General features: G+C 44.7%; 1 protein-coding gene across 1 annotated transcript in view; it reads right to left on the bottom strand.

Moving 5' to 3' along the window:
• LOC147618034 (uncharacterized) overlaps positions 1–16,922 on the bottom strand; it is a 36,239-nt gene extending 19,317 nt beyond the window's left edge. Inside the window, exons 1-2 of the mRNA XM_086775058.1 lie at positions 16,649–16,922; positions 16,334–16,551 (exon numbers count right to left, since the gene is read on the bottom strand). Of these exons, the coding sequence (XP_086631184.1) occupies positions 16,334–16,551; positions 16,649–16,922 (492 nt within the window). The remainder of the gene's footprint in view (positions 1–16,333; positions 16,552–16,648) is intronic.
• Positions 16,923–22,780: the final 5,858 nt, after the last annotated feature.

The raw sequence follows: 22,780 nt of genomic DNA, 5'->3' as shown, positions 1-22,780 counted from the left end.
AACCAATCCATATGCGAGCAATACGCTTAGCAAAGACCCACGAAGGATCGTATCTCTTGGGTTGTCTTCGAAATGTCCCAATCAAGGATCGCCTTAATCTTCTCAGGGTCAAGGCGAATTCGCCTTAATCTTCTCAGGGTCAAAGCGAATCCCATCGGAACCAATCACATAGCCCAAGTACTTGATTTCTTGAACTCCAAATATGCTCTTCTTCGCATTGATGTAGAGTTCGTTATCTTGCAAAATCTGCAAGACCTTCCGCACGTCCTTCTCATGTTGTTCTACAATGGCAGAAAAAATAAGAATGTCGTCCCAAAAAAAATTGAAGACATATCGATGAGTACAGCGAAGACTTGAGACATCATCTTGTTAAAGGTCGCCAGTGTATAACTCTTCGGTAGATGCCTAGTTCAGCTGGGTGGTCTGCGTCTGCTACTGAAATAGTTTGGGGGTGACTGGAACGGTTTTGGACTTGCGTCCATTGAGCATCATAGCGCAAAAGTCAAAGCCATGTCATAACTTTGGGGTTGACAGGGAACCGAATGTTTGGATCCAATCCCCAAATGAACTCCTTCATCTTCTCTTCCTCAGCAGACCAAACTGTTGAACTCATGTGATCACTTTGTTGGTGTAGGTGAGAACAAGAGAACCGTTCTGGGTGAGTTTGTAGAACTCGTCTTCAAGATTCGTCATGTACTACGGAGGTAGAAACCTTGTCTTCAGATCAGACACGAAGGTGTCCCAATCGTAGTTCGGTAAGCCCGTGTATGAATCCATGTGCAAACGGGACCAATGTTGCCACCAAGTGACTGCATCACCTCTAAGGTGTGGAGCCGCCAGATGGACCTTATCTTGGGGTCTGTAATGTTGGAATGTGGAAAACGGGTAACAAATTGGTGGATGAATTGGGTCACAACCGAATGGCCAATAGATGGGCAGCACTAGACAAGATTTGGACCAATCTCTTGTAGGCGCCCCCTTCTAGACCAAAAAAGCACACGCCTGGGCTATTTTCAGCAATGGAACTCTATTAACTCTATTACGGGGGAGGGGGGGAACTCCAGTTTTGGATAGGCGCTTGCTCTGTGATGCATGGGACAAGCTGGTCAATTGGTTTTACAACTTCCTACAACCATCTACCACTACCTACTGCGACGGAATGCAACAAGGGGTGTCGCCAAGGCTGGTCAACTTCATCTAGTGGCTGTTTTTTATTCAAGCCGACTGTTTACAGCACTACGAAGCTATTGGTCAAGGTATCTGGAGGCAAGAAAGTGCTGGCCGATTTGTGGAAGAGACATCCTCTATTGATCGGAGACCATCTGGCTTGTGAACTGCTGCTGGTCGATTTCCCTTGTGGATTCTAAGAGCTAGTCGACATGCTCTGTGAGCCAGAAAGGAGGAAGATGAAGATGCAGGGCTGTCCCGGGCTGATGTGGGAGTGCTATGGGCTGTCCATGGTTGTCCTACATGTGCTTAATGCCGGGAATGCTCTCTGGTGCTGAAGATTGACATCAAAATTCAGCATATGTTTTGTTTTGTTTTCATATTGTACTGCAAAGTTGTATTCGGAAGTAGACTCCTTTTCAATACTCTAAGCATAAAGGGAAGGGGGAAGGGGAAGGGTCATCCTGTCACCATTTGGACTTGTGCATCTATGTACATGCCTGGAAATGCCTAGTGGATTGGTGTTCCATTGGGTCTGGTACGTCGTGTACTTGCCTGGAGCACATCTATTTTGGTATAGTCTCATGAACGGGGATTGTCCATAACAATGCTGCATTGCAAAGCATCTTTATGTGCTTGCTTGCAATTGAAATTCCATGATGTTTTCATGCTTGCTTGACCAATGTGTAGTTCCGGGTGTAAGGGGATGTCCCGCCCGTGAATGCCTAGTGGATCGGTGTTCCACTGGGTCTAGTAGCTCGTGTACTTGCCTGGAGCATGTCTATTTTGGTATAGTCTCATTAACAGAGATTGTCCATACCAATGCTGCATTGCATAGCATCTTTATGTGCTTGCTTGCAATTGAAATTGCATGATGTTTTCATGCTTGCTTCACCAATGTGTAGTTCCGGGTGTAAAGGAACGTCCTGCCCGTGAACCGTGCGTGTGAATCTGTCTACTGACATGGTTATATGGCATGTGACAAGTAGTAAGTATTGGTCAAAAACCTAGCCTTAGGACTTAGCACTAATTTATAAGTATGTGTACACACTTCACCACCTCACTCCTCCTCTCTCTAGAGGTAGGCGCCTCCTTCATGAAGGCATTAGGGCTGCATTTTCTGCACTTTCTCCTTCCAAACTCCATATCCAAGCTTGCTAAGGTGTTTCCCAAGCTTCCAAAAGTGTTTCTGGGTGCTAATCACGCACCTACACACTCCCAATGACTGAAATTAATGGTCTTCCGTGTCGGTAAAAATCTAGCCATTTTTGTCAAGCGATCCACCACAACCCAAATAGAATCGTGGCCTTGACTTGTTCGTGGCAATCCGGTAATAAAATCCATGGAAATACTTTCCCATTTATCACCTAGGATGTACAAAGAATACAAAAGCCCAACCTGTCTAAAGCGTTCAGCTTTATTTGCTTAACAAACTTGATACTTGAGAACATAATCTTCTACATACCCTTTCATCTTTGGCCAATAAAAAGTGTGTTTCATTAATGATAATGTCCTGTGTACCCCAGGGTGTCCAGTAGAAGGATTGTCGTGACACTCCTTAAGAAATGATGCAAAAGAGCGAATGGTTTGCAAGGCTTGGGGACAAATCAAGGATCAGCTCGCCTTATTCATGTTTGATGACTATGCAACTGATAACTTCATCTCTATGCAAATGGCAGCTGCATTGGGTATTGAGGTTGAGAATATGGGACCTCAGATTGAAGCCGAAGCTGCATTTATTAGTAAAGAGGTGCAGGTTACCCCTTTGATAGGAAGTTGCGCATCCATATCCAGGGCTACCTTGATAACAAACATTTCCTAGTTGCTCCACTGAATGGATGTGATGTATTGTTGGGCAAGCGCTGGCACCATAGGCTTGAGCCCCGCAAAGACTACAAGTCCAATATGATTTCTTTTATGCATAAAGGCCGCATGCATTTTATTGATGCCGGCAAAGAAGGGGATTCCATCCCACTTGTATCACACATCCAAATTAATAAAGCAATGAAAAAAAGTCTTTCTGCGTACTTGGTTTTTGTTCGTGATAGCCTTGTACCAAATCATCAAAATGTGGATGCTATGTCTAATGATAGGCAGAATTTTCTTCATGCATTCAACGACTGTTTTGCTGATTCATTGCCAGGTGAATTACCTCCCCAAAGGCCCGAAGATCATCGCATAGATCTTGTGCCAGGTAGTTCTCCTCCTAACAAACCCGCATACCGAGTGAGTGCTGCACAACAAGAAGAAATCATGAAGCAAGTAAACGAGCTTTTAGAGAAAGGTTTGGTTCAGCCCAGTTCCTCACCTTACTGCTCTCCTGTACTTCTTGTTCAAAAGAAGGACGGATCATTCCGTATGTGTGTGGACTATAGAGCTTTAAACAAGCTTACCATCAAGAACAGATTCCCAATTCCGCGTATTAATGATATTTTGGATAAGCTTGATAGCTTGTTTTAGCAGACTTGATTTGAAGAGTGGTTATCACCAAAAAGCTCAGCTTGATAGCTCAGCTTGTTTTAGCAGACTTGATTTGAAGAGTGGTTATCACCAAATACGTGTGGTACCACAAGATGTCCATAAGACTGCATTCATGACAGCCTTCGGATTATATGAATTTTTGGTAATGCCTTTTGGTCTCACCAATGCTCCTGCTACATTTAATCGAATGATGGATAGGATATTCCGACCCCATCGCAAATTTACAGAAGTATTCTTTGATGATATCTTGGTTTTCTCCAAGAATGAGCAGGAACACAGAACTCATTTGGTCACAGTGTTCGAAGAGTTGCGGAAGCATAAACTGTTCATTAATGCCAAGAAAAGTGAGTTTTTCCTTTCAGAGATTCATTATCTCGGTCATATTGTATCCAAGGATGGAGTTACAATGGATCCTGCAAAGATAGAGACCATTTGGAATTGGCCCGAATTGCAAAACGTACATCAAGTACGTAGTTTTCTGGGATTATGTTCGTACTGTAGGCGTTTCATAAGGCATTTTGCTATGATTGCCACTCCTCTACATGATCTCACGAAGAAGAAAACTGCTTTCAAATGGACTTCAAAGGAGCAGGATGCTTTCTTGCAGCTCAAGCATGCTATCATCTGTGGTCCAGTATTGATAGTTCCTGACTTGCACAAGTCATTCGTAGTTGAATGTGATGCTTGTGGTAATTGCATAGGAGCTGTCCTAAATCAAGAAGGGCATGCAATTGCATACGAGAGCCGTCGTTTGCATGATGCTGAGCTTCATATGGATATCTATGAGAAAGAGCTCTTGGTTGTAATTCATGCCTTAAAGATATGGAAACATTATCTTCTTGGGGCTGAATTTGTAGTCAAGACAGCTCATCAAAGCTTGAGATACTTTCTATCTTAAACAAAGCTTTCAGAGAAGCAGATGAGAATGGCAAACTTTCTTTCCATGTTTCATTTTTAGATTGTGCATACTCCAGGAAAGAAAAATGTGGTGGCCGATGCATTATCCAGGAGGCCTTATATAGCTGCAGTTTCAGTGGCCTCTCATGGAGACTTATCTGCTATGTGAGATTTGTATCATATGGATGCTGATTTTTGCCATATATGGACTGATTTGATGGGGCTGGTCATTCACATGCCTCTTATGTTATCAACGAGGGTTATCTTATGAAGGATAATTGCCTATGTGTGGTGAAGGATTTGCGTCCAAAGGTTATGGACGAATGTCACGCTCCACCTTATGCTGGTCATAGAGGTATCATGCCTACTACACGTATGATTCAGAGATATTTCTTTTGGCCGAGCATGCGGCGTAAAGACATTGAGGCTTATGTGCGTGCATGTATTACTTGCCAAAAGGTGAAATTTGACAGGCAAAAACCTCCAGGTTTGCTTCAACCATTGCCTATTCCCTCGCAACCTTGGGAAAGTATCACTATGGAATTTATTATGGATTTGCCTAGATCCCAGCATGGGAATGATGCTATTTGGACCATTGTGGACAGGTTTAGCAAGCAAGCTCATTTCTTGCCCGTCAAGAAAACCATGAAAGCTGATCATATGGTAAAGCTTTTTCTTGCTAATATTTTCAAGCATCATGGTATGCCTAAAACTATTGTTGGGGATAGAGATCACAAGACTACAAGCCTCTTTTGGAGGGCTTTATTTGATAATATGGGTACTAAACTTGAGTTTTCATCAGCTTATCATCCCCAAACGGATGGCCAAAGTGAAGCTGCAAATTCAGCCGTGTTGCTGACATGGACGGGAGCCAGCACCCGTGTGTAGCAGGATGGTGTCGTATGGACGGGAGCCAGACTGGTGCCACCCGTGTATGACCTGGACTGTGTTCGACCCATGGGATTGTCACGCCATGGAAGAGCCAGTATTCGTGCCGTGTCTTGCCTATGGGATTGTCACACCATAGGAAGGCTCGTGCCTGGAACTGTGTCTTACCTATGGGACTCATAGTTACCACGGAACGTCGTTCCGCCTTCCTGGAACGTCGGAACGCCGTTCCGGGCGAAGGCATGTTCCCAAAACGTCCCGAAACGTTCCGGGAAAAAAAAAAAAGTTTTGCTTGCAGAAATGTATGTTTATGTCTTGGGGGAGCAAATATTATGAAGCATATTTGGCTATCCGTATACAAAAAGTTACATTTTTTTGTGTCATATGCTGACATGTCATATGACGTGGCGTTCCGCGACGTTCCCGATCCGCTCCCGTTCCCGTTCCCGCTCCCGTTCTAGCATCCGACGTTCCCGAAACGTTCCCGTTCCGCGGTAACTATGATGGGACTGTCACTCCATAGGAAGACGAGGTTTTTATGTTTTACGTCGTGCCATTTTTGTGCCAACAAATATTTTGTACTTGTTCCATGAACGGGAGATATGTCCGTGATATTATTTGCACATGCACACATGATTTGGAAACTGTTTTCGCATGACTTGTATTTTTGTGTTTGCCTGCTTGACGTGTTACTTACTGAGCGGGGACGCCTGCCAGTGAGTCGTGAAGTCTGCTCTGTCTTCTGTCTTCTGATAAGTTTTGGTGCATGTGAACAAGGGTAAGTATAATTAACATGTTAGTTTAATACTTTTATTTCTAACCTTTTGATTTATAAGATTACACGTTCACACCCACTTAAAAGTGGGCACCCACTTAGGGGCCAAGGTGGTTGGGGAGCCCCACTTAAGTGAGTGTGGGAGTAGGCATGGTCACCTACCACACCCCTTTGGAACTGGCCACCCACATGCAAGCGTGGGGGGGGCCAGCCAAATCACTATTTGTTGTCTCCCTCTCCAACCTCAATAAAAGAAGTCCCACGACCACCTTGAAGATACGAGTTTTGTGCGCCTCCATCACCCTGCGCCTCCATCACCCTGCGCTTCATCGGTCGCTGATGGCTGAGCCAAATCAAAGGCGGCTGTGCTACTGTTGCATACAGGCTGCGCATGCTCTTCTACTAGCGATTGTATATGCTACTGGTGGCTGCGCATGCTCTTCTACAGGCGGCTGTACCTCCAGCAGGCGCAGACTGCAGGCGACCCCTGGCAGGCGGCTGTACCTCCAGCAGGCGCAGACTGCAGGCGACCCCTAGCAGACGGCTGCACCTCTCCAGGCTACGTATGCCCCTACAGGCGGCTGCGGGCTGTGCGCCTCCAGACAGGCAGCCCAACAGGCTGCGCTGCCTGCCACAGCAGGTGGCTGTGCGTCTGATTTCCAGCCAGTAGAACACTGCCTTCAGGCAACTGTGCTTGTGCTCCTCCACGCCATCTTCTCTCCACGCTGCAGCCAGGCCTCTCCTCCCTTGCAAGTGGGTGCTCCTTCTTTCACAACAGGTGGCTGTGGTCTTTGCGGTTGTACTTATCTTGGTGGTTGCACTAAGTTCTCTACGAGGCAACTGTGCCATCTCAACAAGGTGGCTGCTTCTTCAGCAAGGTGTTACCTCTCCTAAGGCTGCCTCTCTATTTCCTTCTTTGAAAGAGGTTGCACGTCTTCTCCACTGGCGACTACAAGAGGACTTCACATCTCCTGGGTGGCTACACCTTCTACACAAATACTATAGGTATTGGTCCTCTATCTGCCAACCACAAGTAAGTGAATTTTCAGATTTAAATAAAGTACTTTGTGTTAAATCTGATAACGGATTCATTCCCCACGGCAACACCCGTTCGGTGCCGGGTAGTCCAAGCTCTATTGGAGAACCTCGGTCCAAAGGTGCTGAGATCAGGAGAGCCAGGCGTTAGTACGAGAGCGCCTGTTTGTGCGTGGTCTCGGAACACCAGTGAGGCGCTCTCCGCGGAGTCCAGTGAAAGCACAGGACCGTAGGGATTGGACACGCTAGTGGTTGTTCTGCTTCGAACTTCTACTTCGAACATCGACTTCGAATCTATTTGTTTGGTACTGTATTCATATGTACATGGACATCATCTGGTTCTTGGAACCCATGGAGCATTGTATTTGTTAAATACTCCCAATAAATATATCATATATTGAGGGGGGGTCGGCCCTTTCCGGCCTGAGTGCTGGTGTCCATCTTTCCATTTCATTTCATTTCAAGTTGTATTAAGTTGTCCATTTCAAATTGTGGTTTTAAAGTTGTGCTATTACGCATGTGGGTGTCCAACGGAGTCTTCCCACTTGACGGGATCGGTTTCATGTGTCCTCTCTAGCTTGCTCCACAAAGCACCTGCCTGCCACCTAGAGTGGACAACTCACCACCTCACTCCTCTCTTTAGAGGTAGGCGCCTCCTTCATTTTCTGCACTTTCTCCTTCCCAACTCCATATCCAAGCTTGCTAAGGTGTTTCCCAAGATTCCAAGAGTGTTTCCGGGTGCTAATAATGCACCTACACACTCCCAATGACTGAAATTAAGCAAAACAACTCTCTTTATTGCTGTAATTTCTGGTCTTTTGCTGAAAACCCTAATTTCAATTCTCAAGTTGAACCATAGGGGAAGCTTTCCAAGGATTCCCTTCATCCTCTTGAAGACTTTTGTCGCAAAGAAATGCGACAAATCGAAGATCTCATCACTCCAAGAACTTCCATCGCAAAGACTTCCGCTGTCATCGACTCTACTTGCAATTGGTAAGCTTTTATGCTTAAATATGGAAGCAAGTAGCAAGAGGGAGGGACCCGATTACAAGATCACATACCCTGTGTAGTATTCTCTTGTCCTACGTGCTCTCTTGCAGATTGTTGTTACCATATGTTGGTGGAACAATAGAGAGCAGATGGTAGGGAACATGGGCACTTGAGAGGGTAGTGTGAGTTGCAAGTCTACATCGACAACCACTTGTTTGCAATACTGTATTCATATGCATTGGTATGGAAATCTAGTCAGAAATGCCCATGATACTATGTACTTGATTCTCCCAAGATCAATATACTTTATTTGAGGGAGGGGCCGGCCGTTCTGGCTCATTGTGCGTCTCTTGTCAATTCAGCAAATTACTTCTTGTATTGAGCATGTGTCCATCAAATCGTAGTGTATTTAAGTGTATTGATTAGCATTGTGTTCAACCAAGTTACACAGCCCATCTCCTAGTCCCTAGTGTGGTGTACTGTGCAAAGCTGACATCTTTCTTTTATCTGGCATGCTTATGTGTGTATTTAGTTTTCATGATTGATAAGATTTTCGTGTTACATCTGCCCTTCTGTTACATTGGTATCAGAGCTTGGCTTTTTACAAAGCTTGTGCCTTATATGATGCTGGATATGCTGTAAAGAGTCATTATTTGTAAGAGAAGGTTGGGATTTTGAGGTAGCCCTCGTCTTACTGTCACGCCTCGAAAGAGTTTACTTCTGGTTTAAGCGGCACTGAGCGTGTGGAAAGACTTTGTGGCCCTCATGTCTGTGTAGGGTGACTGTTGCACCCTTGCAATCTATTCAGTATCATACTTGGAAAGATCGTAGAGAGCGATTCCGAGGCTCGGAAATTCTTTTCTTTCTAAAAATATCATAGATACATAATGGCCAGCCATTCAAATCATTCCATGGAGGACTCTATCACCTGTATTTGCCGCATGCGGGAAGAGCTAGAGCTGAGGATCAGCAGGATCTTGATGCTTTGATGAATGAGCTTGAAGAGCTCCGTGCTTTGCAAAGGGAAAGGATGTATAGAGGGTTATTGAATCAAAGTCTCAGGTTAAGGCTGATGTGGTCACTTTTGATGCAATTGTCCAACATATGAGAATTGACAAACCACGAGAGTTCACTATTGCTTATTTGAAAAGCCGTGGCGATGTTGTTTCCAATGATGAGCCTCGCAGGTTATCCCGTGAAGGGAATTCTAATCATATTGTCAGAGGACATGCAGCCCGCACCAGTAATGTGAGAGGGCATGCAGCCCGAGCAAATGTTATGATGGGACATGCAGCCTATGCAACTGAGGTGAGACGGCATGCAACCCGAGGAGATGATGTACATCGGTATGCAGGTCGAGCGGATGATGAGGGGTTTTCAGCCCATATGAGAGATGCAAAAGATCTTCATGCACTGTCGGTGATATCTCCACCTTCTAAGTATGTTCTTGCTCCCAGAGTTACATCTAGAGTGAAGGGTGTTGCATGGGAAATCAGCCCTGGACCTCGGCACCATCGCCATCGTAGACATGACGAAGAGGGTGATGTTTTAGAGCATTGGGATGCTCGTCACAGCAAGAAGGCCAAAGAGTTAAGTCAGGGGACAAGGACATCAAATTCGAGAGCTATAATGGAAAGCTGGATGCCACCAAGGCACTTGCTTTCATAAGGCAATTCGAAATAGACTTTTGCACTCAAGACTTCACCGGGAAGTCAAGGTCACTCCCATCATCGAGAAGCTTCGCATACAGATTCAGGGATGTTTGGATCATGAAGACTTCCTCGTAGCACCACTTACGGGATGTGATGTGATACTTGGGATGCCATGGCATTATCGTTTGGATCCCAAGATTTTGCACAAAGAGAAGAAAGTTATGTTTACTTATAAGGGTAAGGGAGTTTGTATTGATGTGGGTACCACTGGGAGTACCATACCAGTTGTAAGTCACATTTCTATTTCCAGGGCAATAAAGAAATCAACTTGTTCTTACTTGGTCTTTTGAAGTGATAATTTTGAGCATGATGTTGTAAATCCCTTAGATCAAGATAAGATTGATTTCTTAAGTGGTTATGCTAATTGTTTTGCTGAATCCCTACCTAGACAGTTGCCCCCAGAGAGGCCAAAGGATCATTGTATTGACATAAACCCTGATAGCTCTCCTCCTAACCGACCTCCTTATAGGGTGAGTGTTGCCCAACAGGATGAAATTATGACTCAAGTGAATGATTTTCTTGAAAAGGGGTTAATAAGACCAAGTTCTTTGCCTTATTGTTCTCCTGTTTTGCTTGTGCAAAAAAAGGATGGGACATACAAAATGAGTGTTGATTACAGGGCCCTTAACAAGATTACCATCAAGAACAGGTTTCCGATTCCAAGAATCGATGATATTCTTGACAAACTTGAGAGAGCTGCTTGTTTCAGTCGCATAGATCTTAAGAGTGGCTACCATCAGATTAGAGTGGTACCTCAAGATGTGCACAAAATGGCTTTCAGAACCTCATTTGGGCTATATGAATATTTGGTGGTGCCATTTGGTCTTACAAATGCTCTGGCCACTTTCAATAGAATGATGGACAAAATTTTTAGACCTCACCACAAGTTCACAGAAACTTTCTTTGATGGTATTATTATCTTTTCAAAAAGTGAGGCTAAGCATAAAGAACATCTTGGCATTGTTTTTGAAGAGCTTAGGAAACACAAGCTTTTCATCAATGGAAAGAAGAGTGAATTCTTCTTGTCAGAGATCCATTATTTGGGGCATATTGTTTCAAAAGATGACATACGCATGGATCCCGCAAAGATTCAAGCTATTAAGGACTGGCTAGAGCTTCAAAATGTTCATCGAGTCAGGAGCTTCATTGGTCTATGTTCTTACTATCGTCAATTTATTCGACACTTTACTTTCTTGGGTTCTATGTTGCATGATTTGACGAAGAAGAAAGTTGCATTCCGTTGGTCCGATTCAGAAAGGATAGCTTTCCAAAAGATGAAGGACGCCATCATCTCAGGGCCTGTTCTTATTATTACATACTTGCACAGACCTTTTGTGGCCGAGTGATATACATGTGGAGATTGTTTGGGGACTGTTTTGAATCAAGAGGAACATGCAGTGGCTTTTGAAAGCCGCCGCCTGCAACATGCAGAATTGTATTTGCAGGTTTATGAGAAAGAGTTGTTCGTCGTTATTCATGCCCTACAAACATGGAAGCATTATCTTTTGGAGGCTGAATTTATGGTTGAAAGAGATCATCAAAGTTTACGGCACTTTCTCACATAACCTAAACTCTCTACAAAGCATCTAAGGTGGGCAAATTTCTTGTCCACGTTTCATTTTCAGATTTTGCATACTGAGGGCAAGAAGAATTTGGTGGTGGATGCTTTGTCACGCACGCCTCAAGTGCATGCAGTAACTATAGCCTATCGTCAGGACATGTCAGGGATGCGAGATATGTATTCTTCTGTGGACACGGATTTTCAGCTTAGTTGGGCTGATGTGAATGATGGTGCTGCTGTCCCATGTTATTCGGATCGAGATGGTTTTCTGATGATGCAAAATTGTATTTGTGTGGTCAAAGAATTGCACCAAAAGGTTATGGAAGAGTACCATGCTCCTCTATATGTGGGTCATCGTGGTATTCTCGCTACTACACAGGCTTTGAAAAGATATTTCTATACGCAAGGATATTGAAGCTTATGTTCGTGCGTACCCAATGTGTCAGAAAGTCAAGTTTGACATGCACAAGACACCCGGTTTGCTTCAGTCCTATCCATTCCACAGGAACCATGGGAAAGCATTGCCATGGATTTTATTATAAATTTGCGAGATCGGCACATGGTAATGATGTAATATGGACTATCATTGATCGTTTTAGCAAATAGACACATTTTATTCCTGTGAGGAAAACCATCAAGCCAGAGCACATGGCAAAGTTGTTTATGGCTCAGATTTTCAAACATCATGGCATGCCCAAATCTATTGTGGGAGGTAGAGATCCCCGAAACACTAGTTTATTTTGGCAGGCATTGTTTGATAATATGGGCACAAAGCTGAGTTTTTCATCAACTTATCATCCTCAAATGGATGGTCAGAGTGAAATTGCCAAATCAACCGTAATTGATTTGCTCGAGTGTTATGTATCTAGCAAAAGTCAGATTAGGAAAAGTATTTGCCATTGGTTGAGTTTGCATACAATATTACAATGTGCATTCTTCAACTAATAAGGCTCCATTTGAGATAATCTATGGCAAGCTGGTTCTTCCACCTATCTTACAACAAAAGATGAAATCTTTGCAGCAGCAGATGAGTATGTCCGAGATTTGGATACTGTGTCTGCACCCAGGTTCGGACAGCTATAGAAAGATCTCAGGTTAAGCAGAAAGAGCTTATTTTCAAGGAAGGTGATTGGGCGTTCCTTCGGTTTGAGAAAGCATGTCTTCGGAAACAGCCAGGTAAAGAAGGCTAGTTTCCTAAGCTTTTAAACAGGTATTATGGGCCATTCCAAATCTTGGAGAAGATAAATGAAGTGGCTTATAGATTGGTATTGCCCGATCATTGGAAAATACACAATGCATTTCATGTCAATTTGTTAACGCCATATGTGGGACCACCTCCTATAGAACCAGTTTTGGAAGATCCACTAGAGGTGGATGAACTTAAGGAGGTATTGCAACCTAAGCAGATAGTTTTTCATAAGGACCATAAGCATGTAGGTGGCAAGCTAGTACACAGGTATCTTGTGTAGTTTAAAAACTATTCGGCTATGGATAAAAAATGGATACACAGGGATTATTTCGAGAATTATCTGAAGTTTCTGGAGGCCTATCTGGAAGCTTTTCAGATGCGGTCAAATGCTTAGAAGCCGGAGGGGAATGTCACAAACTTCCTCGCACCTTCTGTTTTCTGCTGATCATGTGTGGCATATGGAGCCTGACATGCCATACATGTATGGCTGGTGGAGCCTGACATGGATGGCATATGGAGTCTGATATGACAGTACATGTATGGCTCATGGAGCCTAACATAATAGTACATGTGTGGCTTATGGGGCCTCACATGGTGTACATGTATGGCTCATGGAGCTTGACATGATGTGATTCTCTAAAACTAGCTATCCTGGAGATCTTATGTATTTATGTTTTGGGAAGGTTCCGAAAGGATCATTAACTAATACAACTGAGCAAATGGATGTTTCTTCCAGTCTAGCTGCACTCGTGTGTGCATGACTTTGATTTTATATTTCGATGACTTGTTTTGTTTGCTTGGACAATGCCTAAGATTACTGCCTATGTTGTCCATGGGCTGGGGACGCTTGGGCACCCTGTGGACATTTATGTGCACACCTGTTTGGGACAGACAGGTAGTCTACATGTGTTTTGCAGGCGGTAAGTGTCTCCGAAAACCCAATTTACAGCTTTATGATTTCACATACTAATAACTATGGGTGCACGTCCACACTCACTTATAAGTGACCGGACAAATTATAAGTTATTCACATTGGGCACAACCAATTTAATACACGTGGGAGTCAATAGAAGGGCACTAGACAAGATTTAGACCAATCTCTTGTAGGCGCCCCCTTCTAGACCAGAAAAGCACCATCTTGGCTATTTTCAGCGATGGAACTCTATTACGGGGGGGCTCCAACTTTGGATAGGTGCTTGCTTTCTAGTGCATGGGAGAAGCTGGTCAATTGGTTCTACAACTTCCTACAGCCATCTACCACTACCTACCACGACGGAATTCAACCAGGGGTGTGGCCAAGGCTGGTCAACTTAATCTGGTGGCTTTTTTTTATGCTGCCGACTGTTTACAGCCCTAAGAAGCGGGTGGTCATGGCATCCGGGCTCCGGAGGCAGGGAAGTGCTGGCCGATTTGTGGGAGAGACATCCTCTATTGATCGGGAACTACTGCTGGTCGATTTCCCTTGTGGCTTCTCAGAGCTGATCGACTTGCTCTGTGAGCAAGCAGGAGGAAGATGAAGATGCAAGGCTGTCCCGGGCTGATGTGGGAGTGCTATGGGCTGTCCATGGTTGTCCTACATGTGCTTAATGCCGGAAATGCTCTTTGGTGCTGAAAATTGACATCAAAATTCAGCATATGTTTTCTTTTGTTTTCATTCTGTACTGGAAGAAATAGGTGCTAGCCAGTGGAGAATCCCTGGGCAACCACAAAGTTGTATTCAGAAGCATACTCCTTTTTGGTAATCTAACCATAAGGATTGGGGGGGGGTGTCAGCCCATGTTCTGGCCCCTAGTGTGGTGTACTGCGTAGAGTTTCCATCTTTCTTTTACCTACCATGCTTATGTGTTTATTCAGTTTTCATGATTGATAAGATTTCCATGTTACAATTGCCCTTCCGTTACAGTCTCGCTCTTCTTTTTTGGTCATCCATCAACACCACTGCTCCATTGAGGAACTTTGTTCTTTGGGTTTCTCTTGCTCAGCCAAGATTGCCTCTAATTCTACCAGTTTTTTTTCCATTTGGACTCTTTCGAGTTGAATTTGGAGTTGCCTTATCTGCTTCTTTAACTTCTGGTTGTCTTCGTCTTCTTTTTGCGAAAGTGTTTCTTTGAATGGTTGTTCTTCTTTAGTAAGGTCTTCGGAACTTGATGCCATGGTGGTGGATGGGCAAGTGGTTTTTCCCGATCTCAGCTTACCATCCACAGGATGCATCATAACTCTTGAATTGGATGACACATACACTCACCATGTGGATGGGTGTGAATCTTCCAAGGCTTCATGGAATCAATTAGGTTGCCGGGTTGAATCACGTCCCAAGCTCTGATACAAATAAACAGCATACATGAATCTGAAAGATGTAGTCGAGATGACACCAGATGGGGTCCCAAATTACCCCCACTGAAGGACCCCTCCCCCTCAAAGAAAGAGAATTTGCTTTATTTCTTCTAGAGAACTGAATACAAGCTGCGCTCTGTCCACAAGACTGAGCGGACAAATTGACTGACTGACCGCCAAATGCAAGGACAAAGACCAAATGCTGGGCAAAAATGTGCATATGCTGAAGGCGACTATGAAGCTATCTTCAAAGAGAATACACCGGCACGACACTGAGGGGTTGGTGTGCTGAGAACTCTTGCAGAGACTGAGCTTCTGATGCCTTTAGCTTGAGAGCACAAGGAATGCCAAAAGTATGCAAAAGCCGAAGGCCTAAGCACACATGCTTGAATGTTTCCTTGAGAGCTTGATTTGTATCTAATGATTTATGGACTGAGGATAGCTTGCCCTTTTATATGATCAAAAGGTGCTGGTAGGCTGGTAGAAAGGCTGTCAGCCTGTTTATAATGTGCCACAACTATATCCAATAGCATTAAATGTTGGAACTATCCATAGGATTGTCTTGGCTGCTTGCCGACTGCAGTCAGCCCTGGCCGACTGCTGCCCAAGCCCTCACAAGGGCTGCCGACTAGGTATAGATGGTGGCTAAGGTATTTAATACCTTTTGCAAGGCTGACCCTCCTTGGGTAGGCCTTAGGGCTGGCCCCTACTACATGAATGCAGCTATAATGCTTTCTAGTCCTAGGCTAACATCTACATGAGGACTACATGCTGAATTCTCCAAAGTGGGTTAAGAGGAATGACTTGACAGACCTCTATGGCCGGGAGACTGACCTACGTAGCTCGTGCTTGACATGTTCCGGATTGGGGCTCACAAAGGAGTCATGGCATACGACAAAATATCCTATCAAGGTACTACTTCTGTACATGTTTCTTGCACTGTTGATGAGTGTCACCAACCTAGACATTCCAGTTCTGGGTTCCAGGATTTGTCGCCAAACCACTGCTTTTTCAGAGACGGACCTCATGTCAAGTGTGTGATGCCTCAGACACCTAGACTTTAACGATAAAAAGGAAGCCAATTGGTACGGTTACACACTACAATGCCTCACAACTACTCTTCTTAATGTACTTCTGGATTCCACTGCTTTGTCCAGAAACAGAAACATGCCACCGATCTAGATGTGTGTGATGCCTCACACGTCTAGGCACCCTTTTTTACTCCAGGAATGCTTCCACCTCACACAGCTACTCTTCTTAACAAGGGTAGTTTGCTCCAGCTAGGATTGAAAATGTAGGCTCACCTGGCATGAAAGACCTGCAGAATGCAAGCGTGTCGCCAATGCGGGTGCCCATTTCCCCGATGCGGCTGTAAGGCCCTCCGGATTAGTGTCCGTTTTTCCATCTATAGGGGCGTCGCCGAGCTTGGCAACAGCGAAGTACACGAGGACTTGTGAAGCGTCTGCGATGCCGTTGCTCTCAAGCCAGGGCTCCAGCATGCCATTCTGGAAAAAAACCAGGTCTGTTGAAAACCACTCAGCACACAGACAGACATAAGTTGATAGTTACTCTCGTTTCAGATTTTCCAAACAATCTGAGAAGGTACAGCTAAACCCTACCTTCCCACCGTTTCTGCGGAGTGGCTTCCAGCACTGCGTCTAGGACATCGTTGCGGGTACACACAAAGATTGGTCCGGACGTGTCACGCGGCCGGCACCCACAATAACCGCTGGCACAACGGACGCCTCCATGGGGACAGTGAGCCTGGCGAAACGAGGAGGCTTGCGGCGCGCAAACGATCCCAGGGACCTTTGCGTGGACAAGATTTGGGAAGGCCAAACTGCCACCTTCATCTCCATGGCCCTTGCGCACGAAGGCTAAATAATGTGGCATAAATTTCAGATAGACGAGAGTTCATGCACTTGGAAGCAACATTACTCTCCCAAGTATCCTCATATTATGAACTCTCCAAATTGATTGCTCAGGAGCACTAATTTTAAGCTTGATGTTGAGGACGCTTGCAGATTTTTCTTGCCTCTGAGATGGATGATCAAGATCTCTCTTATACATCCCTTAAAGTAGAATGAGACTCTGTGAGAAAAAAGGGAAGCAGTGGCAACCATGACCCCTTCTCTTCTTCCTATTTTAGGTGTTGGTTTCTTCTTCATAGGAATCTCCTCTACACTTTACTTGGGCTAAGTGGTACTCTTCTCACTTCTTTGTTAATCAATTTCTTTAGTTTCATTTGATTCCTTTGTATAGCACTTCCTTTTCTTCAACACAAGTTGGGATCCTGACCCTTTTCACCTGCGACGACGAGAAGAGGAAATGATAAAGAGCGAGTGAGAGTGAATGCTCGCCAAAACGTCATTATATGTAGTTGAGAAATGCTTATTAAAAAAACACACCTATGTAGGGACATTCACAAATGTTTATGCAACTCCTCAAAAACTTTTCCAAACCATGTGCTTGGTGATTGCAAATATCTTTCACAAAAACAATAAAAGGATGAATTCTGACAAATGGTATTTACACTGTATTTAGGAGGTGCTCGAGGGGTACACTACTAAGAAACCCTATGTATCATGTGCATTCAAGGGGTATTTAAAAAACCCCTTGACCATAAATTTTTTATGAATAAAATGACCCCTTTTTCTTTATGGACTTACGGGTTTTTTTCAAAATTGACTAAAAACCCCTTCTGTGAATGTATTTCTATAAATTTATCTTAAAATTTTGAATTTAAAAACCCCTTCAACTCACATGCTATACTTACATATTTTTAGGTGAGCCCCCCGAGAGGAGATGTTGTTGTGCTAATTAGTACATGCATTTGCCATGGAATCAACAACTTAAAGAAGCTTTCATCCAGTGGATTCAACAAGCATGCTTCTAGGATTAACTAGTTCTACCCCTGAGGAATGTAGAATTGAGATGATACAAAATCTAATGCTTTGTACCATGAATACATAGTATTCTCAACAAGAATGGATGAACACTCATAAAGTACTTCATAGTAGGTTGTAACATACCCATCTTCACTAATAAAGAAATGTCCATGTAATTATGAGTTTTTATGGTATAAATATCAATGATTTTATTATTTGAGTCATTTCTACTTAGAATTTTTAAATTTTGAGCCCAAATTTGGAATTTGCGCTCGATTTTACCCTAATATAGGATTTTACAGCATCCAAAACGGACACCGGATCAAGCCTATACGCTAATTTCAATCATTTTAGTTAAAAAACGGCGACCTTTAAACCTTAATAAATGCACGACTGCACGTCCGATTGACGAACGGTCTGAACCCCTGCGAGACTAGGAGAACCTCCCGGACAAAAAAAAATTTCATCCCCCGGGGCGGTCCGGCACGCAAATCGAGGCGGGTGCCCCAAATTTGGGTACCCCGTCCCAAAAATTTGGTCCGTACACACTTACTAGGGTGCCCGTATAATGGCCGCCCAAGAACAAAGGACGGCCGCCCACTATATGGTCCACGCGTACCCGTAAGTGGACACCCAGACCAGATAAGGTACATGCGTACCACTCCTTTCCCAGACAACCGACACCGTACCTTTTCCCTAGACCCATGCAGACCACTGATCCATAGCCTTTGAAGGTACACCGTTCTTTTGTCCTTGCTTTGCGCAACGCCCGTACCCTCACCCCTCAGCTATATAAACCCCCTGGGGTGCTCCTCAGTCTCGGCACGCATTTCTGTGTAACGTACATCCTGCTGTGCCGCCGTCCGTCCCTGTGTAGCGTACTTGCTGCAAGTACAACCGCCCCTCTCACACCCCCTCATTTGGCTCTTTTCAGATAAGCCAATTTTCCCTCATCCCCCTCTTGCCAAGAGCCAGAGTCCTTAACTCTTCTCCTCCCCCCCGTGTGAATAGACTTACAGAGAGGCTTGCAGCCACCTCTCCCAGCCCTCTCCACGTTTTTGCCTTTGCTAAGGACATCTCACAATTCCCCCCCCTCCCATTTGCGTAGACTTTAGTAAGGGATTTTTGACTCAAGCGAGGGTTCGTGCGCCATATTCTTTTGTTCATACGGTGAGCAAACGAGCTCGGAATTCAGATCCGACTGAAGCTTTTCGATCGCAGCAGCGAGCTCTACAAGGCGACGCCTAAGATGGCCTCATCTCGGAGACGACAAAATAATGCCTCAAGAGGGACACGTAACAACGAGATGGGAGGAGATGCGCCCCAATGAGGCTCCAGTCCTCCCTTTTCAAGCCCCTCAAGGAAACGGTGGCCAGGTTAGCTTGATTAATTTTCAAAAGAAGAGATTTTTCCTTAAATTAGTATTAATGAATGGTGTCTTTTCCTTTTAAATTGACGACATAAAAATTATATGAAGTTACGACCTATGTGATGTTGTATTCGCGTTGAAATTGTTATCTTCATGAATTGTGAATGCTATATTTAGAAAATTGCATTGAAGTTGTTATCTTTAGAATTCAAGATTTTTTTGGCTTCAACGCTAACTCTGTTCCGTACTTGTGTAGCCAGGCGGCGTCATTAGCAAAGCCCGGGAATGGCCCAAGGTATCCCTCATACCTTTGGGAGAATAAGGATCACCGATTGAGGCGAGAGATTATGAGGCTGCCTAGTTCTGAGGGCCCAGGCTAGTGCGGTAAATAAGCCCACCCTAGTGTGCAGACATCCCTCTGAGGGGCGGGAGGATCGAGCGATGGAGCCTGAGAGGGCGACAGGCCGGCTTGAGTCCTCGCCACCCAGCGACCGACGATGAGGTGTATGGTCCCGTAGGGTTTTGCCCAGCATGTAGAGGCTGGAAGGCCGAATTCTAGATCATCGGCAGAATAAGAATAAGAGAGCCAGTTTGGCTTGTATGGAAATTGGTTCATGTATAAACTTTTTTTTTATAATTACATCTTGTCTTTGGTATGATTGTATTGTGTAAGAAGGCTATTTTAACGAACCTTGTGAAAAAGGATCTTAATTAAGGAATATGTTTATTTATGTCAAACAGTGTGGTAGTATTAATTAGAAAACAAATTGATGCGTGAGTAGGGTGGAAAGTGGAAGGATGGAATGCCCTGACGGCACCATCCTACGGACGGGTGGACCCGATTAGTCGGGTAGCTTTCCAACAGATTAAGTGAAAGACCTACGTTAGATAGTTAGGATTTTGGGCAACTCTATTCTAGAAGACTAGGCCAGCCGGCTGTGCCTTGTATAAGATGAGGAAAAAAGCGTTGTCTCTAGAAATCAAGTTTAGTAGTTGCCTAATTTTTAATCAATTGCCCTATGGGTGATTTGATGTTTAGAAAATCACGCTCCCCCTGCGGGATAGAGCTAGGTCATACCGATGAATCGTATCCTTGAATCTCTACAGGATCAAGGTGCCGATGAATAGAAAATTTTTCCCAAGATAAGACTTAGCGGACTATCTTAAGTGTTTCTCCCATTTTTAAAGGGAGGAACCTTACATAGGTTTAAGGGTTGAGATATCGAGCTCATCTAGTGAGGCAGTGTGGACACTGACCCACTTGGGGGATAGGCCCCACACTTACACCACTGGCATGGTTGGTGAGATCATGGGTGATATGCGGCCAGTGGATGACAGGCTGTGTGACAGCCATTCTAGAGACTGGCATAGTTATAGCGTCAGCTCATTTAGTTGGGTTCACACTATAGAGAACCCTAGTATGTATTTGGTTGAGTACCTTTTCATATTGTGTGTACTCTTATCTTTGTATATATGGTGTGGTGAGTGTTATGTGAAGAAGACGAAGATTTTCAGCCTCTCACCTTGTGTGTTCTCTTTTAGGGTTTTGTGAGTGTGTGTGTGCTTGCAAGAGCTCAAGCTCTCTTCTCCCCTACATCTTTTCATGGTATCAGAGCTTGGTTCATGCTAAGGGCTGAGCTGTAAGCAAGAGAAGCACAGGAAGCGGTACGAGGGTAAGAGCTTCATCTACTCTTCCCTATTCGTGTTGGCGACTACACCCTTGTCGGGAACTCGGGAGGCACCCGAAACACGTTTTGGGCGCGTTAGGACCTCTGTTTTTCAGAAAGCGCTCAGGCAAACACTCCGTCATATCAGACTACAGACCTGGTGTGTTCTGTCCGATCTGTAAAAATGAGGGGCATCTGAAAGAAGAATGCAAGATGCAGCCAACATGTGCCATCTGTCAGGACTTTCACGCATCTGACAGAGAATTGCAGATATAACGGAAGAAGTTGGGCAGCAGTAGCGGTGAATGCACTTGATGCAACGGATCCAATGGGCTGCTGTGCTGACACCACAGAGGTCCTACTATGGCCAAGGGTTCGACAGAGGAAGGGGCGGTGGACAATGGCAGAATGCATTCCAGTGCTACTACTGCCGGAAGCCAGGACATAGGAAAACTAAATGTTCGTTGTACTTAAAACATTAGCAGAGCTCCAGGGAAGCTCTGGAGATTCGAAGCAGCAGCACCTACCCGTGAACATGGTGGAAATTAAACAGTTGGATCAGCTCCGATGGTGGCTGTTGTCACTAGAAGCCAAAAGGGAAAGGAAAAGGCAAATACAGCAGAGCATCTGACACCTGAAGTGGTGGGACAGAAGAAAACCCCCCTGAATTGGGAGGAACAGAGGAAGGTCAGGGAGTTAGAGATCAAGTAGTTAGAGAAGTGCAAGATGCACAAGCCAAGGGCAAGAAAGAGACCGCACAACCTGGTCAGGGTTAGATGAAGAAAACCCCCCTGAATTGGGAGGAACAGAGGAAGGTCAGGGAGTTAGAGATCAAGTAGTTAGAGAAGTGCAAGATGCACAAGCCAAGGGCAAGAAAGAGACCGCACAACCTGGTCAGGGTTAGATGAAGACCAGGGGCACCCCGGATAAAGTAGTGAGATAGAAGAATACGATGGGAGAAGATGATCCTCGTTGCGGGACACAAATGTCCGAACAAATCAAGGAACAAGGGAAGGGAGTCTCTCCAAGAGGGTCTGACCCAGCACACCAACACTCAGAAGAGGCGGAGTCCTTAGAAAAAGCTAAAGGAAGAAAGAGGAAGGAAAGGAAAAGTGCCCAACGAGGCAGCAAACTAAACAATGAGGAGCAGTATGACATGTGGGAAGACCTCAAAACCATGAAACTAGACATAACCCCCGATCAACTGTGTTGTCACTAGTGCCTAACTACAAGAAACAGCTCATCATCAAGAAGCTACTGAATCCCAAGGGATGAATGGAGGACTTTGATCCCTCACAGAGCGAGGTTGAACTAGCAGAAGAAGCAGAATGTCAGGCGGTGGAGACAGAGGATGTTCCAGAAGTAGATAATGTGGTGCCCCAAATAACAGTACATCTGAGGGGAAAAGAAATCAAAGGAGCCATTGTAGATGGTGGGTTAAGAGTGAATATACTTCTGGAATCAACAACTAGGGAATTAGGAATCACCAAGTTCCACCCAGCTCCATTCTTGGTGCACGTGGCCAATTAGAGTAGAGTGAGGCCGCTCGGACTTGTCCGAGGAGAACAGATCACTCTAGCTAGATGTAACTTCCCCATTGTGTTCTTGGTACTCCAAATGGAGGGCAACTCAGAATCATATCCCATGTTGTTGGGTAGACCATGGACAAGACATGGAAAAATCAAACATGACTGGCTAAAAGAAAGCATTACCCCATCAAGAGAGGGGAAAGAAGAAGATCAAAGTCAGCACACTATCTGAGGTGGACATAGATCTGGTAGTCAGACCATTGCATGCAGAAGGGTTGAACCCACTGGACGGAATAGA

Source organism: Cibotium barometz, chromosome 35, assembly GCF_041138505.1.
Source record: "Cibotium barometz isolate CiBa-2024 chromosome 35, ASM4113850v1, whole genome shotgun sequence".
Taxonomy (NCBI): Eukaryota; Viridiplantae; Streptophyta; class Polypodiopsida; order Cyatheales; family Cibotiaceae; genus Cibotium; species Cibotium barometz.
This window is presented reverse-complemented; position numbering and strand designations above follow the sequence as displayed.